At 61.0% G+C, this 19,391-nt stretch overlaps 4 protein-coding genes across 8 annotated transcripts; 3 read left to right on the top strand and 1 right to left on the bottom strand.

Moving 5' to 3' along the window:
• Positions 1 to 2: 2 nt before the first annotated feature.
• LRCH4 (leucine rich repeats and calponin homology domain containing 4) lies at positions 3 to 12,059 on the top strand. 4 transcript variants are annotated; one of them, XM_016946170.3, is made up of 18 exons: positions 3 to 222; positions 3,646 to 3,790; positions 3,938 to 4,064; positions 4,223 to 4,328; positions 7,302 to 7,438; positions 7,577 to 7,689; positions 7,830 to 7,929; positions 8,176 to 8,266; positions 8,348 to 8,424; positions 8,530 to 8,591; positions 8,699 to 8,815; positions 8,934 to 9,002; positions 9,081 to 9,184; positions 9,309 to 9,392; positions 9,754 to 9,839; positions 10,069 to 10,206; positions 10,295 to 10,372; positions 10,773 to 12,059. In XM_016946170.3, the coding sequence occupies exons 1-18, from the start codon at positions 3 to 5 to the stop codon at positions 10,968 to 10,970; spliced, it is 2,052 nt and encodes a 683-aa protein (XP_016801659.1). In that variant the 3' UTR covers positions 10,971 to 12,059. The 4 variants fall into 4 exon arrangements, with proteins under 4 accessions (XP_016801659.1, XP_016801661.1, XP_016801660.1 ...); XM_016946172.3 differs by lacking the exon at positions 8,699 to 8,815; XM_016946171.3 differs by lacking the exon at positions 8,934 to 9,002.
• LOC104007342 (collagen alpha-1(I) chain) lies at positions 11,439 to 12,059 on the top strand. Its single transcript, XM_009453801.3, has one exon. It carries the CDS (start codon positions 11,439 to 11,441, stop codon positions 12,018 to 12,020), a length of 582 nt encoding a protein of 193 aa, XP_009452076.1. The 3' UTR covers positions 12,021 to 12,059.
• A 110-nt stretch (positions 12,060 to 12,169) lies between these two features.
• SAP25 (Sin3A associated protein 25) lies at positions 12,170 to 13,842 on the top strand. 2 transcript variants are annotated; one of them, XM_003318654.5, is made up of 6 exons: positions 12,170 to 12,473; positions 12,691 to 12,773; positions 12,858 to 12,964; positions 13,057 to 13,210; positions 13,319 to 13,416; positions 13,499 to 13,842. In XM_003318654.5, exons 1-6 carry the CDS (start codon positions 12,328 to 12,330, stop codon positions 13,781 to 13,783), a joined length of 873 nt encoding a protein of 290 aa, XP_003318702.2. In that variant the 5' UTR covers positions 12,170 to 12,327; the 3' UTR covers positions 13,784 to 13,842. The 2 variants fall into 2 exon arrangements, with proteins under 2 accessions (XP_003318702.2, XP_009452077.1); XM_009453802.2 differs by having other exon boundaries at positions 12,670 to 12,773.
• Positions 13,843 to 15,214: 1,372 nt separating this feature from the next.
• Positions 15,215 to 18,496, bottom strand: IRS3 (insulin receptor substrate 3). The gene has a single exon (XM_009453798.4). It carries the CDS (start codon positions 16,793 to 16,795, stop codon positions 15,650 to 15,652), a length of 1,146 nt encoding a protein of 381 aa, XP_009452073.1. The 5' UTR covers positions 16,796 to 18,496; the 3' UTR covers positions 15,215 to 15,649.
• Positions 18,497 to 19,391: the final 895 nt, after the last annotated feature.

The following is a 19,391-nucleotide window of genomic DNA, read 5'->3' as shown; positions in this document are numbered from 1 at the left end:
GGATGGCGGCGGCCGTAGCGACTCCACTTGCCGCTGGGGGTGAGGAGGCGGCAGCCACGACCTCCGTGCCCGGGTCTCCAGGTCTGCCGGGGAGACGCAGTGCAGAGCGGGCCCTAGAGGAGGCCGTGGCCACCGGGACCCTGAACCTGTCTAACCGGCGCTTGAAGCACTTCCCCCGGGGCGCGGCCCGTAGCTACGACCTGTCAGACATCACCCAGGCTGGTGAGTGCAGCCGGGCCCCGGGCCCAACCGGGTCCCTCATTTGCATAGCCCCACCCGGGGCCCCGCCCGGCCCGGGAGTCGGGCCCGCCCCTTCACCTGGCGGCCAGGGTTGCTGCCCCTCCTGATTGCCCTAAACGTGCAGCCACCCTCTCCCATCTTTGAGAACCCCCTAGACAACGAACGTGCTTCTCGTTTGCACAGAACGCCCTGCGCCTCCGAGCGTTGGGAGAGATTCCTCCTTTCTCTTTATTTGCATATCTGCGCACCTGTAGGATGGTCCCGCCCCTCACCTGGTTGGCTTATTTACATGATCTCTTAACCTCAGCTCCAATCGGTCTATGAAGCAGTCCCCACGAGCTCCTCTAATAACTGCTTTCTCTCCCTCTTCATCTACACCTCTTAACCCCCGTCCCACCGAGATCCGAGCAGCCCCGGGCACCCCTTTCCCAGTGACTGGCCCCTAAGCCCGAGGTTTCTGCTTTCTGTGCCGCAACCCCGCCCCCTAAGGTCCTGGCCCTCTCCACTGTCCACGCAGCTCTCCGGCCTATGGGAAAGAAGCAAATCTCTACCTCCCCTCACTCTTTTCTCCCTGAGCTCTTCCGCCTATTATCCCCAACCCGCTTATCTGAGATTCCTCCTCCTCCTTCCTAAGCCTGTGAGGTCACTGTGGAGCCTGTGACCTCATAGGGATCTTAGAATTCCCATTTCAGTTTCTGCTTTCCCCCGGGGGAGGGACTTGAGACCGTTGCTGGAGGGAAGGAAATCTTATCTCCTAGCTGGGAGTGCTGGCCAGCTAGAGACTGTCCTTCCACGCCTCCACCCGCAGGATCTGTCCAACCATGCACCCTCCACCCTGGTGTCTGTGGATGGTAGGGGGTGGGGGACTTAACTGTGACAGGTGAGTCAAGCCTCAGCTACTCAGGAGGCAGCCTATGACCTTGGGCCGGCAGCTGGGGGTGGGGATCAGGATCAGGGAGGAGGACTGCATTCCCGAAGCCTCACCCCAGCCTAGGCCTCTTCCTCCTCTCATCTGCACGGTGGGGGACCAGAGCTGGAGGATAGTGCTTACTTCTCCCTAAGCAGGTGCCTGCTCACCTGGGAACACTCAGGCCGGCACTGGCACACACCCTCTTCCCTCTTCTGGGGAGAACCAGTCGAAACCTCCCCACTGATCTCGCCTGCTCTGCAACACTTGAGATGGGGAATGAGTGAGCTCCAGGAGCCATTCCTGCCCCTTACAGCCCTGTTCCCTCCCACCCCCACCTAACCCCACACTCCAGATTGACCTCAGCAGCTGTGTGACACTCACTGTCTGTTCCCTTCCCCTCCCCCTTGGTTGTTTTTTGACAAAGACCAAATGTTATTCTTTACTTCCTTAGGCTGTCTCTCCCTGTGTGGACTCTTGGGGAAAACTACCCGGAGCTCCCCGGCCCCTCCCAGCTCCCGCCCCCTGCACCCTCCTCCCCCAGCATTCCGGCTCAGGGTGCAGCCTTGCTCCTGTGAGCTTGCGGGGGGGGCGGAAATCCCAGCTTCCCAAGAACCCTCCTCTGCCCCACTCTCTACACAGGGCCCAGGTTCTAGGCCAAGTGGGGTCCCTCTTGTCCAGAATTCTCTCCTCTGTCCCCTCTCCCCAAGCAGGGACAGAAAGGGGAAGTGACAAAAACATACAGTTGCCCATACCCTGCCCTCCATCTCTCCTCGCCCTCCAAGCAGACGAAAAGCATCAGTGCCTTGCTGCCCGGACTGCCTTGAGCCTTCCCCTCCCGTCTCCCATCTCTTTCTGAGTGTCTTCGCTGCGTGTCGCCTATGTCTTGGGTCCCTGATCTCCCTTGGACTAGGCTCCCTGGGGTGATAGTAGGAAGAATCCTGAGGTGGCGGGGAGGGGCCATCTTGCAAAGGAGAAGTGCAGCTCATTCTCTCCCAGACCACATCCTGTGCCCCCAGTGCCCTGCCTCCTGCCTGAGCTCCCTTCCGCTCCTAGCTTTTGTCCCCGCCACCGCCTACCCCATCAGAACTCTGAGAACTCGGTCTCCACCCCCTTCGTCCACATGCACACACACAAACACATTTGCAGAGAAAGCGGGCAGGTGGAGGCGAGGCTGGGAGGGGCAGATGCCATCCCCCCACCCTCTCCAGAACGGTCATCTCCAAGGCCAGGGCTTCTGTCTGTGCACCAGGGCTGGGCAGAGAGGAAGAGAAAGGGGTCCCGGGGCATCAGGCTGTCATCCACCCTGGTAAACACGGGGCCTACCAGAGCCAGAACCTGACAGATTGTTTCTACTTCATTTCCTGTCACAAGACTCATTTCCTTGGGGGATATACCCGGCTTCTCTCCTCTGCTTGCTTTTGCTGGCCTGCCCTTCCCTGAGAAGGGCCCTTGGAGAAGCTCACCAGGTCTGTGGCCTGGGACTCCCCCTCGAGGGCCCTGGGCCCCTCCCAGGACAGGCTGGGCTGAGGAAACAGAAAGGCAGGCTTCTCCAGGTCTAAGCCGTTAGTGGCTCCATGCTACAGGGAATCCCGAGGCTGCCAGCCTCCGCATAGCAAGGCAGTGCTCCAGATAAGAGGGCGATTGTAGACCCCAGCCCCCTCCCACACTTTCCACCCTCGCGATGCCTGAGATGCTCACACAGTTGCTGATCTCTTGAAGTCTGTGTCAGTAAGAGAGGAAGCAGAGCCGGGCTGCTAGGGCTAGCAGAGGGTAGGAAGGATGCCTGCCCTGGGCCAGAGAAGCCCAGATGGGAGGGACCTGGGAACTCCAGCTCCCATCTCCAACCAGGTCTTCTTGACCTTCCCTCCCAGCCCTTGGGAATCGGTAACTTTATGGTTCTTTGGACCTGGCTTGCTGGTCCTTGGGGCTGGCGAAAAACTCGTCCGGTGTTGGGGACTTTATCTCTAGAACCAAGATAGAGTGACCTGTGGTTTTTCCCATGTTGAAAACACACTGGAGTAGGGAAGAAGGGCCCCGAGGAGGGATGGGCACTCCCTGTGGTTTGCCCCAAGGGTTTCCCATCTTCCCTCCGGGAGCCCCCCAGCCCCTCGCCTTACTGTTTTCCCATGAGCACTGACCCCTCCTCTCACCTTCTGTCCTCCGCCTCACCTGGCATCTCTGAACAGGAACCACAGGAGTTAGAGATTCCAGCTGCTCTCCAGGATAGCCCTCCATTGACATTCCCCAACCCCCAAGTCTGAGGCTTCTCTAGCCCAGTGACGCTAAGGCCTTTGCCTTCCCTGTGCCATTCTGGTCACGCCTGGAATGTGCTCCCGTTGGCAGAAGGCTTTGTTATCTCTCCTGGGAGGCCACATTGATGGCCTTGAATCTTTAGGTGTGGAGGTGAGGGAGTGGGCAGCCGGCTCGGGGGGGACTGAAGGTCCTGTCCGGGCTGGGCCTTTCCGCAACTCTCCCCGACACCTCCTTTTCCCCAGACCTGTCCCGGAACCGGTTTCCCGAGGTGCCCGAGGCGGCGTGCCAGCTGGTGTCCCTGGAGGGCCTGAGCCTCTACCACAATTGCCTGAGATGCCTGAACCCAGCCTTGGGGAATCTCACAGCCCTCACCTACCTCAACCTCAGGTAGGGAGGCCGAGCCAGGGCCACGTGGGAGCGTGTGCTTCTCAGTCTCAAGTACTACTGAGTGACCCACCCAGTGACCCCGAGAGGATGGCAGTGCTGGGATGCCATGCCTGGGGAGCCAGTCCGCTGCCTTTCTCCCTTCCACAGCCGAAACCAGCTGTCGCTGCTGCCACCCTACATCTGCCAGCTGCCCCTGAGGGTCCTCATCGTCAGCAACAACAAGCTGGGAGCCCTGCCCCCTGACATCGGCACCCTGGGAAGCCTGCGACAGCTTGTGAGGATGGGGACGGGACCAGGAAAGGGACCCCTGAGCCAGGCAGCGGGACCTTCTAGGGGGAGGTTGGGGAGGGCCTGGAGCAAAGACAGAGATGGGAGGGTGCGTTCTGCTGGGCCTGGTCTCATGGCCCCTTCCCACTGCCTTCCTGATACCAGGACGTGAGCAGCAACGAGCTCCAATCCCTGCCCTCGGAACTGTGTGGCCTCTCTTCCCTGCGGGACCTCAATGTCCGGAGGAACCAGCTCAGTACGCTGCCCGAAGGTGAGAAGAATGAAGAACTGGAGAGGAGGTGTTTGTATGTGCGTCCCAGTTGGCTCAGGCTGCGGTAACGAAAACACTGCAGACCGGGTAGCTTATACATGGCAGGCATTCATTTTTCACAGTTCTGGAAGCTGAAGTTCAGGATCTGGGTGCTTCCATGGTCAGCTTCTGGCAGGGTGCTTTTCCTGGCTGCAGACTGCCGGCTCCTCGTGGTACTCTCCGATGGCGGAGAGCAGAGACAGCCCTCTGGGGCCTCTTTGATAAAGGAGCACAAATCTCACTGATGAGGGCTCCACCCTCATGATCTCAATTCCTTCCCTAAGGCCTTGCTTCCTAATCCCATCACTTTGGGGGTTAGGATTTCAGCAGAGGACTTTTTGGGTGACACATTTCAGTCCATAACAGTGTATGTGCTTTGAAGAAGTTACAGGCCAGGAATCTTCAGAGGAGAATTACACCTTCATTGCCCAGGCTTTTGCAGTATATAAAACAAACTGTAAACGATCTGATTTGATCTTGACCTAGCAACCCTCTGATGCTGGCAGGGCGCAGATGAGCAGCTCTGTTAGAAACGTGGACACAGGCACAGAAGGGGAGCTGGTGGGTGCATGAGCTCCAGGTAGACTAGCAAGGTCAGAAGGGGCCTTCAAGGTCACCCAGCAGCCCTGCTCACCCCAGCAGGGGCTCTCAAACACCTGAGTCGGGATGCTCCGCCACTCCTCCCGGAGATGCCAGGGCCAGTGCCAGAGCCCAGGTGGCCCATTTAATGTGCTTGTTGTGATGCACTGATAGCCTCTGCCCCAAAGCAGGCATGCCTTTTGTTCAGCAGGCAGCAGCATGTGTGTGTGTCTGTGTGTGTTATGTCTTGTGTCTGCGTGCATGTGTGTGTCTGTGTGTGTGTGTTTGTGTGTGTGTGTTGTGTCTGTGCATGTGTCTGTGTGTCTATGTGCATGTGTGTGTCTATGTGCATGTGTATGTGTGTCTGTGTCTGTTGTGTTTATGTCTGTGTTATTTATGTTTGTGTGTGCATGTGTATGTGTGTTTGTGTGTCTGTGTTTGTGTGTGTGTTGTTTATGTCTGTGTTGTCGTGTGTGTGTCTGTGTGTGCATGTGTCTGTGTTTGTGTCTGTGTGTGTCTTTGTGTGTGTGTTGTGTGTATGTCTGTTGTATGTGTTGTGTGTGTTTAGGTCTGTGTTGTGTGTGTTGTATGTGTTGTGTGTGTTTAGGTGTGTGTTGTGTGGGTTGTGTGTATGTGTTGTGTATGTTTATGTGTGTGTTGTGCATGTTGTTTGTGTCTGTGTGTATGTGTGTTGTTTGCGTGTGTGTGGTTTTCGCGCGCGTGTGTGTGTGTGTGTGTGTGATGTGTGTATGATTCCTGTGTTGGGATCAGGTAGATGCGGGTGATGTGACTAAGATCTGGGGCCATCTCTTAGGGATTTAATGGCTTCTTGAGGAGAGACAGTCATAGGGAAGTTCTGACAGGGGGTTCCCCAGACGGGGGCTAGAGGGAGGTGGCACTGGACTCTGCGTGGGGGGCCTGGGGAAGACTTCACCAGAGGCGCAGGCGCAGTGGGAGCCGAACATTGAAGGAGAATTCCCCACCCTTCTGCATCCAGGCAGAGGACCCAGCATGTGCAAAGCATGGGGTTAGGAAGGTGAACCAGGCATGGCAGGAAGGCCTGTGCCATGCTCAAGTGTGAACTTGGTTTTGAAGAACAAGGAGGGAGTGAAGTGGTCATCTACATTCCCTGTCTCCCTACTCCCTGACCCTTTCTGCACCTGCCCTCTTCCTTCCCAGTCAAAAGGGGTAGGAAGGGCTCTCTCTGGGCCATAAAAAGAAATCCAAGCAAGATGTCCTGGGGACAGAGGCAAGAGCAATGAGTTCCATCCAATCTGGGATGTCTGGAACGATCCACCGAGGAGGTGGTAATGCTTGAGCTGAACCTTGAAAGATGCATGGATGGGGAAAATGGAGTTCTCCCAGCTGAGCAAACAGCACCTGGGAAGGCTCAGAAGCTGAGGGCCCGGAGGGGTGGGCAGTGAGGTGGGAAACGCGGGTGGAGCCAGGTTGTGGAAGCCTTCCTCATGCTGGGTTAGGGAGCTGTGGGTTTTATTCTGTGCTTAGGGCCGCCATGAATCCAGACTGTGCCTTTTTTTTTTTTTTGAGACGGAGTCTCGCTCTGTCACCCAGGCTGGAGTGCAGTGGCGCGATCTCGGCTCACTGCAAGCTCCGCCTCCCAGGTTCACGCCATTCTCCTGCCTCAGCCTCCCAAGTAGCTGGGACCACAGGCGTCCGCCACCACACCCGGCTAATTTTTTGTATTTTTAGTAAAGACAGGGTTTCACCATGTTAGCCAGGGTGGTCTCAATCTCTTGACCTTGTGATCCACCCGCCTCGGCCTCCCAAATTGCTGGGATTACAGGCGTGAGCCACCGCGCCGGTGCCAGACTGTGCCTTTTTAAGATGAGCAAAAGGCACCTTTCCCTGTGGGCAGGCAGCATTTCATGCAGGGTGCAGTGCTGGGCCCGTGCTGGGGAAAGGGGACTCCCGGGCGGCCACAATCCGCTCAACATCGGCAGCCCTGGTTGCATGTCACAGGAGGTGTTTGAACAGGGTTTGTGCCTTGTGCTGATCATTTGAAAATGGAGGGTGGGTTCAAGTGTGGAGTGGGCAGGCGAGGAGATGAGGAGGACAGACAGGGCTGGGCGGGACCTGACGTCCGGATGGGCCTTCCCGGGGAAGCTGAGCTGATGTCCAGATGGGCCCTCTCAGGGAGGCTCGCTTAGACCGTGGACCAGAATCATGTGGAGAGAGGAGCAGGGAGGTTTCTCCCGGGGAATGACTTGAGCCACCCAGGGGAGAGGCTGTGCTGGGCCCAGGGTGACTGGCCAGCTGGAGCCAAGGGTGAGGGAGTGAGCGCGAGGCCACAGCCCTGAGCATGTTCCTGACTTTTCCCTTGCCCACCTGTTCCAGAGCTGGGGGACCTCCCTCTGGTCCGCCTGGATTTCTCCTGTAACCGCGTCTCCCGAATCCCAGTCTCCTTCTGCCGCCTGAGGCACCTGCAGGTCATTCTGCTGGACAGCAACCCTCTGCAGAGTCCACCTGCCCAGGTGAGGCAGGTGCCTGGGGGGCCACGAGGACAGGGGTGTGGCTAGGCAGGAGTGGGGTTGGTCCCCTTGGATAGCTGAGCAGGATCCGGGGAGCTGCCCTCCCTGCCAACTCCCTGGCGTGTGCTGCCCCGCACACAGGTCTGCCTGAAGGGGAAACTTCACATCTTCAAGTACTTGTCCACAGAGGCCGGGCAGCGTGGGTCGGCCCTGGGGGACCTGGCCCCTTCTCGGCCCCCGAGTTTCAGTCCCTGGTAAGTCCTAGGTGGGGAGGAAGGAAGCCCTGGGATACTGAATGCCCCTTCCCGGCCCCAGGCACCCCCTGCTTTCTGGCAGGAGGATGGGGGGCTGTTGTCCAGCATCAGGCTGACCAGATCCGCCTGGCTGGCCCCAGCCCTGCAGAGGATCTATTTCCGGGACATCGGTACGATGGTGGGCTGGACTCAGGCTTCCACAGCGTTGATAGTGGCAGCAAGAGGTGGTCTGGAAATGAGGTAAGGGCATCCTGTCCATGGGAGATTGAGGGTGTCAGCCCTGGGAGAGCACCTCTGAACTGGGGACCTCCAAATTGCAGGGTGCCAGGCAGAGGCTGGAGCTGTCCTCTTCCTTCCCTCTGCCCAGCATCCCAGGGAAGGGCTGGCTCAGCAGAGACCCTGAGCTTAGTCCCACACAGGACCCCCCAGGTCCTGAGCCCCCATGTACAGAGAGGCCATCTCCCATCTCTGCCTCTGCCTTTATAGTCAACAGATGAATTTTCAGAGCTGTCATTCCGGATCTCAGAGCTGGCCCGGGAGCCCCGGGGGCCCAGAGAACGCAAGGAGGATGGCTCAGGTGAGTAGCAGGGCTGGCCGGGAGCTGGGCTGGACCAGGGCCTGGGTCCCCGCTCACTTGCTGACATGCTGGCCTCCCCAGCGGACGGAGACCCTGTGCAGATTGACTTCATCGACAGCCACGTCCCCGGGGAGGATGAAGAGCGAGGCACTGTGGAGGTGAGAGCCCAGCTATGCCTCTCCCAAGGGAGGGGAGCTGGAGGAGGGGACAGGGCAGGCGTGGGCACAGGCCTGCCCTCAGCTGCTCTGCTGTTCTCTCCTTAGGAGCAGCGACCACCTGAATTAAGCCCTGGGGCAGGGGACAGGGAGAGGGCACCAAGCAGCAGGTACCCCAAGCCCCCAAACTGACGCCACTGCCCGATCCTCCCACCCCCCAGCCGCCTCCTTCCCTGACCCCGGGGTCTGCCCCTCTTGCCCTGTCTTGGTCCCTCAGGCGGGAGGAGCCGGCAGGGGAGGAGCGGCGGCGCCCGGACACCTTGCAGCTGTGGCAGGAGCGGGAACGGCGGCAGCAGCAGCAGAGCGGGGCGTGGGGGGCCCCGAGGAAGGATAGGTGGGACCCAGGGCCGCCCGGGGCTGTTGCTGGACACTGAGCCCTGGAAATGGGGCCACCGAGCCCCGCTGAGCCATTCTGCCTTGGGGCTAGCTGACCCCACCTCTCCTTGTTCCAGCCTCTTGAAGCCAGGGCTCAGGGCTGTTGTGGGAGGGGCCGCCGCCGTGTCCACTCAAGCCATGCACAAGTAGGTTTCCTGCCAGCATCCCCTCCCCACTTCTCTTCCTATGACCATCCCTCTTAATTCCCTTCTGTCTCTCCTCAGCGGCCCGCCTAAGTCCAGTGCCTCCCAAGCAGGGGCTGCAGCGGGGCAGGGAGCCCCCGCCCCTGCCCCCGCCTCCCAAGAGCCCCTTCCCATAGCTGGACCAGGTGGGACAGGGATTTTGGGAGGAGGATGGGGCCTGTGTTGGTGAGGGCTGGTTGGGAGAGAGGGACACAGAGGGGATGCCTGTCTCACCTGCCCCTGTCGCTGTGTCCCTGGTTCCGGCCCCAGCGACAGCACCTGCTCCACGGCCACTTGGCTCCATTCAGAGACCAAACAGCTTCCTCTTCCGTTCCTCCTCTCAGAGTGGCTCAGGTGGGTGTCCTGCCCTCCCCAGTGCTGACCCAGTGCTTGCCAGCACCAACTGCTACATCACCCTTCTGCCCTGGGAGCCCTCTGGGTCTGTTGTACCTTTGCGTTGAAAATCCCACAAGCAAGCCGGGTGTGGTGGCTCACACCTGTAATCGCAGCACTTTAGGAGGCCCAGGTGGGAGGATCGCTTGAGCCCAGGAATTCAAGACCAGCCTGGGCAACATAGCGAGACCCCATCTCCATGAAATAAAAAAAAATCCCACAAGCAGAGAGGCAGGAGGTGTAGGTGCCAGGCCACTGGGACCCAGCTACAGAGTCAGTGGTGAGCAGTGGAGGCAGCCCCATGCCCCCCTTTTTCTCCTAGGCCCTTCCTCACCAGACTCTGTCCTGAGACCTCGGCGGTACCCCCAGGTTCCAGATGAGAAGGACTTAATGACTCAGCTGCGCCAGGTGAGCAGAGGCGGGAGCTGCGTGGGCAGGGGCCTGGGCCGGGCACCTCCTTGCGTTGCTGTCCTTGGAACCAGCCTCCCTCCACATCCTCTGTGCCCACTCTGGCACCTCCCCTGAGGACAGGAAGGGACAGGCACAAGTTCCCTGCTAGCCCTGAGCCCCCCACTCTCCCTGCCTCCCAGATGCCTCTCCTTCCCTGACCCCTGCTCTATGTGGTCTACACTGCCAGGTCCTTGAGTCCCGGCTGCAGCGGCCCCTGCCTGAGGACCTGGCCGAGGCTCTGGCCAGTGGGGTCATCCTGTGCCAGCTGGCCAACCAGCTACGGCCGCGCTCCGTGCCCTTCATCCATGTGCCCTCCCCTGCTGTGGTCAGTTGGGGCCGGGGAAGAGGTGGGGGATGGGCCGGGGCGCCTGTGGCCTCTCCCTTACCACATTTTCTTCTTTCACCCACCCCAGCCAAAACTCAGTGCCCTCAAGGCTCGGAAGAATGTGGAGAGTTTTCTAGAAGCCTGTCGAAAAATGGGGGTGCCTGAGGTATGGGGGCTGCTTTCTAAAGAGTGGTGGCATGCCGGGCTCAGCCGAGCATGTGGCATGGATGGTGGGCTTCCATTTGCAGCAGGTGTCTGCTCTCAGATGAAGGCACAGGCTGCCCCTGCCCTGCCCAGCATGCCCCCTGCCCTGCATGCCCCCTGCCCTGCATGTCACCTGTCCTACACATCCCCTGCCCTGCAGGCCCCATCTTGTCCTGCATGTCACCTGTCCTGCACATGCCCTGCCCTGCACTCCTCCTGCACTGCGCTCCCCCTGCCCAGCACGTCGGCATGTGGGCGTGGTTCTGGCCCCAGCACGTGAGGGCAGGGGTGGGAGGGACTGTCCTGCTGCTGCTGCTGACGTCTGTCCCTTGTCCTTGTCCACCTGCTCTCCTCTCCCCCAGGCTGACCTGTGCTCGCCCTCGGATCTCCTCCAGGGCACTGCCCGGGGGCTGCGGACCGCGCTGGAGGCCGTGAAGCGGGTGGGGGGCAAGGCCTTACCGCCCCTCTGGCCCCCCTCTGGTCTGGGCGGCTTCGTCGTCTTCTACGTGGTCCTCATGCTGCTGCTCTATGTCACCTACACTCGGCTCCTGGGTTCCTAGGCCCCAAAATCGGCCCTCCCTCACCCCTTTCCCTTCCTCTCTATTTATAAGGTCCCTGCTCCACCCGACCCCACCTGCGGTGCCTTCAGCCCCAACCAAAGACACTAGTGCACCCCCTTCACAGACACTGACCTCAGAGGCCCCACTCTGGTGCCCCCAGACCCTGGGCCCCCAGCCTCTGGCCTCCCTCCAGTAGCCCCACGAGTCCCCACCTCTCAGTGCTGACGGTGCCTTCATGTCCCCGCCGGCCCTGCCCCTGCCCTCTGTACCCCGTGAGGGGTGGCAGGAGCTGGAGTCTCCCCCTTCCTCCTGTGCCCTCCCCTTCCCCCCCAACAGCTGCTATGGGGGGGCTAAATTATCTCTATTTTGTAGAGAGGATCTATATTTGTAGGGGTTCGGGGCCCAGGCCGGGTCCCTATCTCTGTGTATAAACTGTACAGACCGTGGCCGCCCTGCCTATGTGTGTGTATGTGCGCGCGCGTCTGCTCCGCGTGTTGGTGGCTGTGGCCATGGCTCTGTGCCCACCAGCATCTCCCTCCTGAGATGCCGGCCTCTCATGCTCCCGGAGCCTCCGCCAACCCCCCGTGTCATCTCCCTTCTGTTATCGCTGACAGCTTTCTTGCGTCTCATTTGTCGCCGAGCCCCGAGCGCAGGGTGATGCTCGGGTCTGCCCCCGACCCCCTGCCACAGGCCGGAAGCCGCGGGGGGCACCGTGGGGAAGCTAACCCGGCCCCTTCCCCCAGGAGTCACTGTGCCAGCCCCACCACATCCTGGAAGAGGAGGGGGCCCCGGGAAGGGGCCTCCCCTACATCGCTGCTGTCGTCCACGCCCTGCTGGACCGGCCTTAGGGGTGAAGGTGGGGGCACAGGGCCCACCCCGCCCGGGACCCCGGGAGCAGAAGACGCGCCTGGGCTCCGCGCTCTCAGACAAGCACTTGGTGAGGGTGGCCTGGGCCTGGGCACCCTTGGCCTGCGGGCCTGGCTGCCTCTGGGGTCGAGGGTCTGGGTGGAAGGACCGCGGGTGTCGCAGGTGTCGTGTCAGCCGCAATAAACAGAAGCCAGAAGCCCTCTGGGTGGCCCTCAGGTGTAACTGTGTCTGAGAGCACGTGCGTCGCGGGGTTGTTGGGGGGGCCTCTGTTTCCGGAATTCACCGCCCAGTCGCCAGGGGGCGCCCGCGCGAGCCCGGCGGGGGCACGCGCCACGTGGCCGGGAGACGCACAGGGCGCCGGCGTCGCCGCGAGGCCTCTGTGGTGGGTTCGCCAGGAGGGCACGTTCGCGCCGCGCCGCGGAGGGAGGCTGAAAGGGCCGGGCCGGGCGGCGGGGACACGGCGGTACCGTCCTGCGCTCGGGAACGCGGAATGTTGCCCTGGTCGCCGCCGCGGTGGGGCGCGGGCCCGGAGGAGGCGCCCGAGGGACCAGGCCTTCCGGCGGGCAAGGACCAGGGCGAGCCCTGGAGCGCCGGAGCAGACGCCCCCAGGGAGCTGGGGACACCCCCATGGGACAGGTGAGGGGCTCGGACGGAGCCGTGGGGGGACAGCGACTGGGGGCCTCCATGCCTTCACCACGCGCTCTACGGAGGCTTCTCCATTGTCCCTGCTGGAGATTGGGTCCCTCGGTCTCCCTTGCACCAGGCACCCTTGGGCTCCAGGGGAGGGTGCGTGGGGGCGGTGTGGCTGCAGCCTCAGTCCCTGCCCCTCCAGCCCACAGCCCCCATCCCGTAGCCCTTCCTGGATCTGGAGAGAGCAGCTGCTGCTGCCCCACCACCTGCCAGGCCCGGCCACTGAGCAGCCCCCCGGAGCCCCAGGTAGGACGGGCCCTGCTGCCTCTACTACCCCTAACAGCCTCTCACTGACTGTGAGCCTGTTATAATCCCCAAGCGTCCCCCCAGATCCCCGTTCCCTCCAGGTGGCCTGGGAGGTGGCCCCCTCGAGGATGACTCCACTAGCGCCCTGGGACCCCAAGTATGAAGCCAAAGCAGGACCTCGGCCGGTGTGGGTGAGTTGGGGGCAAACCTGTGGGACTGGCTGGGGTGCTCAGGGAGCTGTGCGGTGGCCTGAGGCTCCAGTGCTCTGTCCTCCTCATCCTAGGGGGCCAACTGTAGCTCAGGAGCCTCGTTCTCAGGCCGGACGCTGTGTCACCCCTCGTTCTGGCCGCTGTATGAAGCAGCTTCGGGCAGGGGTCTCAGGCCCGTGGCCCCTGCCACAGGGCACTGGAATGGACAGCAGGCGCCCCCAGATGCAGGTACCTCCCTTGGTCCCCCGGGGGCGCAAGGCTGCCCCAACTCCTCTGGGAACCAGTGCCCAGGGGTGGGAGCCCGCAGCCCGCCACCCTAGTGGTGTTTCCTCCTAGGGTTCCCGGTGGTGTGCTGTGAAGATGTCTTCCTCTCGGACCCTCTGCTGCCCCGGGGGCAGCGTGTTCCCCTGTACCTGTCCAAGGCCCCCCAGCAGGTGAGAGCTCTTTCCCCTCCCTGTCCTTACCCCAGCCTCCAGGCTTGCCTGGCGGGAAACACATTCCATTCTCTCTTCTCAGATGATGGGCTCCCTGAAACTGCTGCCGCCACCCCCCATCATGTCTGCCAGGGTGCTCCCCCGCCCATCACCCTCCCGGGGCCCCTCCACTGCCTGGCTCAGCGGGCCGGAGCTGATCGCTCTCACTGGCCTGCTGCAGATGAGCCAGGGGGAGCCTAGGCCCAGCTCCTCCGCGGTTGGCCCCCCAGACCATACCTCTGACCCACCCAGCCCCTGTGGTAGCCCCAGCAGTTCTCAGGGTGCTGACCTCTCTCTCCCACAGACCCCAGACACCCATTGTCCATAGCCTTCTCAGGGCAGAGTGGGCTGGTTGTGTTGACAATAAAACAGTGTTGGTTTGCAAAACAGGCTCCGTGTGGCTGGGAGCAGAGTAAGTCATAGAGGCAGGAATGGGGTCTCTTTCTGTCTCACTGCAGATCACCCCCTGCTGTGTTAGGCGGAGGGCGAGGGTATCCATGACCTAAGGCATTTCTGGGCTGACTGGGCAGAGCCCCTTTAATGAGTGGGTGGGTGGTCTGCATGGCAGTGCAGGGCTGAATGTATAGGAAGCAGGCGGGGGAGTAAGTAGGGACACCTCACTTTTAGGGGACACTAGCCCCACACCTCTTGTGCTGGGGCTCCAGGAGTTCAGTTCTGGGCTGGGTGGGGTAGTTGTCTGGCTCAGAGGAGACACAAAGAATGCACTGCAGGTGTGTGGGGGAGGGTGCCGGTCCATGTAAATGTCACCACTGGCAGAAAGGTGGCCCTGCCACAGCCTACCTGAGACTCTAGAGATTCTTGCACGAACTCTGTAGAGAAACAGGATCAGGGTTTCAGCTGAGAAAGCCCAGAAGTGTGTAGTCTCGGTGGTTTGGGCGGGGATAGGTTCTAGAATTTTCTCCCATAAAATAGCCCAACTTCTTGGAGAACCTTCTACTCAAGACTTAGGTGCCACAGCTGGAAGGGACACAGGGGCAGGACCCCAGCTTGTTGCCCTGCAGGTCACTTGTCCGAGGTGGCATCTGGGCCTTAAAGCCCCTCACACGGTGGGGAGTTAGGAGGCAGGGCGGGGGCGTTACAATGCCATTCCCTCCAGTCCCTCCCTCAACCACCCCCCCATCAGTCAGCAGGAGAGAGCTGCCTGGGTCTCAGGTCTCCTCACTGCATAGCTATGCGGGCGGAGCGTGCGGGCCCTGGGGACGTCACCAAATGCCCCCAGAGAAAGGACCAGGTCCAGATCGACGTAGCTGAGGCAGCTCGTCAGGGGCTCTGGCCTGGCGGTGCCTGTTCCGAGGCTCTCTGGGGCGGATAACTTGGTGCACACTTCACTCCCTAGCCAGCTCTGAGGGGGGCAGGAGCAGCGCTGAGTCCCTACCCATCCCCAGCCAGCCCCCACATCGCGATGGGCACTCCTGGGCCTGTGTCCAGGCTCCTGAACCCAGACTTGTAGGAATGGGCTCGTAGTCACTGCCTGCTCCCTTGGTTATGTAGCCCCCACCCCGCCCCTTAGGGTAGAAGGCTGCTGTCCCCAGCCTCGCCAAGGTCTTAAGGGCTGCTTGCTCGATCCCCTCTCCCAGACACCCCGGACGGCTCAGGCCACTTGACTGGTCCGCAGAAGCTGGGGTCTCAGGGATGGGGGACAGGGAGTCTGAAGGTGCTCATAGGAGGGTCCCTGAGCACCTGGGCCTCGTCATTGTGCCTGGAGAACTCTTTTTTTTTTTTTTTTTTTTTTGAGACAGAGTCTAGCTCTGTTACCTAGGAGTGCAGTGGTTGATCTTGGCTCACTGCAACCTCCGCTTCCCCGGTTCAAGCGATTCTCCTGCCTCAGTCTCCTGAGTAGCTGGGATTACAGGCATGTGCCACCACGCCCGGCTAATTTTTGTATTTTTAGTAGAGATGGGGTTTCACCATGTTGGCCAGGCTGGTCTCGAACTCCTGACCTCAGGTGATACGCCCGCGTTGGCCTCCCAAACTAATGGGATTATAGGCGTGAGCCACCGCGCCGGGCCTGTGCCCGGAGAACTCTAAACCTGCCCCTTTAATGTTTGAACTTTCGGCGACCTGGGGGAGGGGCGAGCCACGGAGAAACCACAGCCAGAAGCCCCCGAGGCCCCCGGAAGCCCGGGGCTCGGGCCTCACCGGCATCACCGCGCTCCTCGAGCAGGGTGTTGTATCACGCCTGCTGCTCCGCCTCGCCTGCCGCCGCCACGCGCAGGCTGCTGTCGCGGGTGTAGAGGACGATCAGGTGGTGCTGGCGCGCGTCTGCGCACTTGCTGGTGGTGCACGCACCCGCCAGGCTCAGGCTGCTCTGGGGCCGGGCTCGGCACGCGCGAAACTTCTGCTCGCTCTCGGAACACTCGGGACGCGGCGGGTCTGCGCGCAGGTGGCCGCAGAGCCGCACGTCGGCAGGGCAGGCCCAGGGCAGCGGCTGGCTGAGGGGCACGGCGGCCATTCCCGGCTCTCCCCGGGGCCGCCGCCTGCGGGCTTCATTCAGGGGCGAAGGCAATAAAGTGGCTGCAGAAGAGGCAGAGACGGCTGGGTCTCGTGTCTTGAGCACGGGGAGAGGCCAGCAGGGGTGGGGGTGAGGTGGCGAACTCGGCGGGCCGGGAGCAGCGGCCGGGCAGGCTGCCACCCGTCTTGATGCCCAGCGTCTCTCCCGGGCTCCTGACTGGAAGTTTGGGGCAAGGACTCTGCGCACAGCGAGTGTCCCGGTGACTGTTGCCCCTGGCCTGGGCTCCCCACTACCTCCCTCCCTCCGCCGACCGCTCAGGAACCCCCACCCCACGAGACTAATCCTCACGTCGCCCGGGAACAACTGGAGTTTGAGTAGGGAAGTCCAAGAGAGGCGGCCTCGACCCCAAGACTGAGCCTTTATAGGGGCAGAGAGCGTGGGGGCGTCTCTACCGATCAGCTGACTGCGGTCCGGACACGTCGTCGGGGCAACCGAGAAAGCCTCGGTGTGAGGCCAGTGATCGGTCTTGTGGCAGCGGTGGTGGCGCTGGCGATTAGAGGGCTTTGGAACGGGGCCTCCATGCACCCTGCTGGCTCCTGCCACGCCCCGCTCGGCCTGTAGGTGTCCTTCCTGTGTGTACCCCCTTCCCATCCAGGAGTGGTTTTGTGCCCTTCCAAGTAACCAAAGGAGCCACTGCCACTGAGCACTGCTCTGGATTATTTCTGAGCTGGAGATTTTCTTGAGAGTTTGGGGTGATAGGAGGTGACTTGGGCTAAGTAAGCTCAGGGGGTAGTCCCTGTGCACAGACCATACCCGCTGGAACCCAGTCAAGTGGCCACTGAAGGAGACCTCGGAGGAAGAGGCCATCTCTCAGGAAGACCCCCTCGAGCTGCCCCATTGCTCTGGGCCCCTCCTTGCCACCACTGCCCAAAAATACTACCCCGGGACCACCTGAAGGCTCTGACCATGGACGTGTGGACTTCCTGGTGGAGGTACCCTTTGCTTCTTGAAAAAATTGCGATTGGGCTGGGAATTGGACATTTTTGCACTCAGTTCTGATCCAAGGACCACTGACCCCCTCCAAGGGGATGGGGGTGAAGGTGCACCAGACAAACCAGCAGGTGACACCCGGTGGGACCTTAGAGGACCCTGAGATATCACCCAAGGCAAGTAAGGTGCCTAAAGGGGAAAGCCGAGGGTCAGGGAGGAGAGGCCAACATGCAGCCCCCATAAAGATGGCATTCAGGGAGGAGCTCCCTCAGGGAAGGAACAAGATATGACAAAGACAGAACAAGAGAACAGATGCAAGGACCCAAACCTAGCCCAAGGGCCAGGGCAGCCTGAGCAGGGTGGGCAGGGCTTCCCGCCACACTTCCTGCTTCCTGGGGAAGGGGCCCCACGTGAGTGGGAATATGGGAGGCAAGTGCTGTGTGCATGGAGCTGGGGTCCTCACACACCTATTTCAAGGTCACATTGAGAGGGAGATGCAGGGAACCAACCAGCACCCAGCCAGCAGGCAGGTGGGACCCAGGGCCTGCTCCAGGTGACCTCTGGTAAGCCAAAGCCCCACTGGGGTGCAGGAGAGGCTCGAAGCACAGGTGGTGTGGGGCAGGGGGGCTGTGGGGCGGGGCTCGGCAACTGCCCAGTGTTGGGTGTTGGCCACAGAGGCAATGGCTCCGTAAGTGGCCAACAAAACCGGACTGTGTTCAAGGCCATAGCCCCACGTGGCCAAGGGCCTTGATACAGGCACCATGTGCAAAGGGGCAGGGACACAAAGGACATGTGCACACCCCTCCCCCTCCCAGTCCTGCTGCTGCCTCAAAGAGGCCACCAAAGGGCCCCTGTCCCTGCTGCACTCCGGGCCCAGGAGTCTTTTTTACTCCCTGAGGCTTGAAGATACCTGAGGAAGATCTCTTTATACCTTCCCCTTCCCACTCCCCATCAACCAGGTCCCCCTGCAGCACCCTTCCTTGTGAAATCACAGCTGCTATGACAGTGACCAGCTCCAAACCACCCTGTGTCACTGAACCTTGGGTGCTGGGTGACACATGGGCAGGAAAGGCAGGACGAGCAGGGATCTGAGGGCCTGGGCAAGCCTCAGGGGTGGGGTGGGTGCTGATCAATGCCAGGTGATCAATGCCAGGTGATTGGACCCACTGAGTACCAGGACAAGCCTGGAGTCACACAACTGGCCTACATCAGTTGCCTTGGCAACACACTGCCCTTGGCCCTACCCGGAAAAGATTTATTTCAGCCGGTAGCCCTGGTAACTTGAGTGGCTCCCCAGGGACAGGAAGTGGCAGAACCTCAACTCTGCCTCTCCTGACCTGAGGGGTTCACTTTTCATCCCTGTCAGGGACGGGGCACTGCGTTCTCAGCCCCTATGGAAGAATGTTATGGGTTTGGGGGAATCCACGGGGAGGAGACTAGGCTGTTCCAGCGTGCCCCTCCTTCCTCAGCCTGAGGCCTTGCTCCTCTGTGGAAGGCAACACAGGGACAGAGCCACACATTCAGCCCCTACCCTCAGCCCTGCTCCCATCCCCTGGCCCACAGGTCTGACCCGCAAGCTCCGATGTGGAGACACTTGGTGGCTGACTCCTGCTTCCTCACACATGGGGATGGCCCACAGGTGACCGACCGGCTGAATGCTGGGGCCATGCTAGAGGACTGCTGTCTGCAGAGCATGGTCCCCGCATTGGCCAGAAGTTGGTGTGAGCCCAGGTGAGTCACTCTAGCCCCGTGGTGTGTGTGGTGGGTTTGAATCTGCAGCTACCAGGCAATGTTTTCTCCATTTCCTCTCAAGCAGGCCTTTCTCCATTCTTTGCTACTCTCCAGGAGAGGCGGCTCATTGGAGGGCTGGAGCCTGAGCTGCTGGAGCTGTCCCCGGCCAAGGAGAGCAGCTCCTAGTGTCAGCCTGTGCCCAGGGAACCCTGGGGCCCGAGGCTGACCTGGCGTTAACTTCTTACTGCTCATCCAGCTATCACCAGCCAGCAGGCTGGAGTCCTTGTGGGCTGGAGGGGAGGGAGTCTGCAGGGAGGACCCGGGCCTGGACCCAGATAGTGAGGAGATGCCAGGAGACAGCACAGGGTGACAGAAGCAGGGGAAAGCCCTTCGGTTTAGCCTCAGTTCCAAACCTCGGCGCTCCTGGCATTAAGGGAAGGGTGATGGAAGCTGGGGGGAAATAACAGAAAGGCTCCTCCCCCTAATACACCATAACAGATTCCAGCTTCCCTCCCTCCGGCTCTAAGCGGAAAGGAAAGAACTGGTAAGAGAATTAGGTAGAGGGACACAGAGATAATCTAGGGTGGCGAAGAGGGGAGAAAGAGAAGAGATGGAACATGCAAAGGCCAGGAGCGAAGCGGGAGACCACCCAGGAGACAGAAGGAGGGCAGAGGCTGGGAGAAGAACAGGAACAGACAGGATGGGTCCTGATTGTTGGAAAAGACAGGGAGGCCAATCCCAG

This window comes from Pan troglodytes, chromosome 6 (assembly GCF_028858775.2).
Source record: "Pan troglodytes isolate AG18354 chromosome 6, NHGRI_mPanTro3-v2.0_pri, whole genome shotgun sequence".
NCBI classification, from domain to species: Eukaryota; Metazoa; Chordata; class Mammalia; order Primates; family Hominidae; genus Pan; species Pan troglodytes.
This window is presented reverse-complemented; position numbering and strand designations above follow the sequence as displayed.

Bases quoted from the DNA above. Each gene is read 5' to 3' on its own strand.
- LRCH4 (XM_016946170.3), top strand. From the start codon at position 3: ATGGCGGCGGCCGTAGCGACTCCACTTGCCGCTGGGGGTGAGGAGGCG. The intron at 3,791-3,937 runs GTAGGGAGGCCG...TCCCTTCCACAG, and splicing joins CTCACCTACCTCAACCTCAG to CCGAAACCAGCTGTCGCTGC. The intron at 7,690-7,829 runs GTAAGTCCTAGG...GGCTGGCCCCAG, and splicing joins CCCCCGAGTTTCAGTCCCTG to CCCTGCAGAGGATCTATTTC.
- LOC104007342 (XM_009453801.3), top strand. From the start codon at position 11,439: ATGTGCGCGCGCGTCTGCTCCGCGTGTTGGTGGCTGTGGCCATGGCTC.
- SAP25 (XM_009453802.2), top strand. From the start codon at position 12,328: ATGTTGCCCTGGTCGCCGCCGCGGTGGGGCGCGGGCCCGGAGGAGGCG. The intron at 12,965-13,056 runs GTGAGTTGGGGG...TCCTCATCCTAG, and splicing joins CAGGACCTCGGCCGGTGTGG to GGGGCCAACTGTAGCTCAGG. The intron at 13,417-13,498 runs GTGAGAGCTCTT...CTCTCTTCTCAG, and splicing joins TGTCCAAGGCCCCCCAGCAG to ATGATGGGCTCCCTGAAACT.
- IRS3 (XM_009453798.4), bottom strand. From the start codon at position 16,795: ATGGCCTCTTCCTCCGAGGTCTCCTTCAGTGGCCACTTGACTGGGTTC.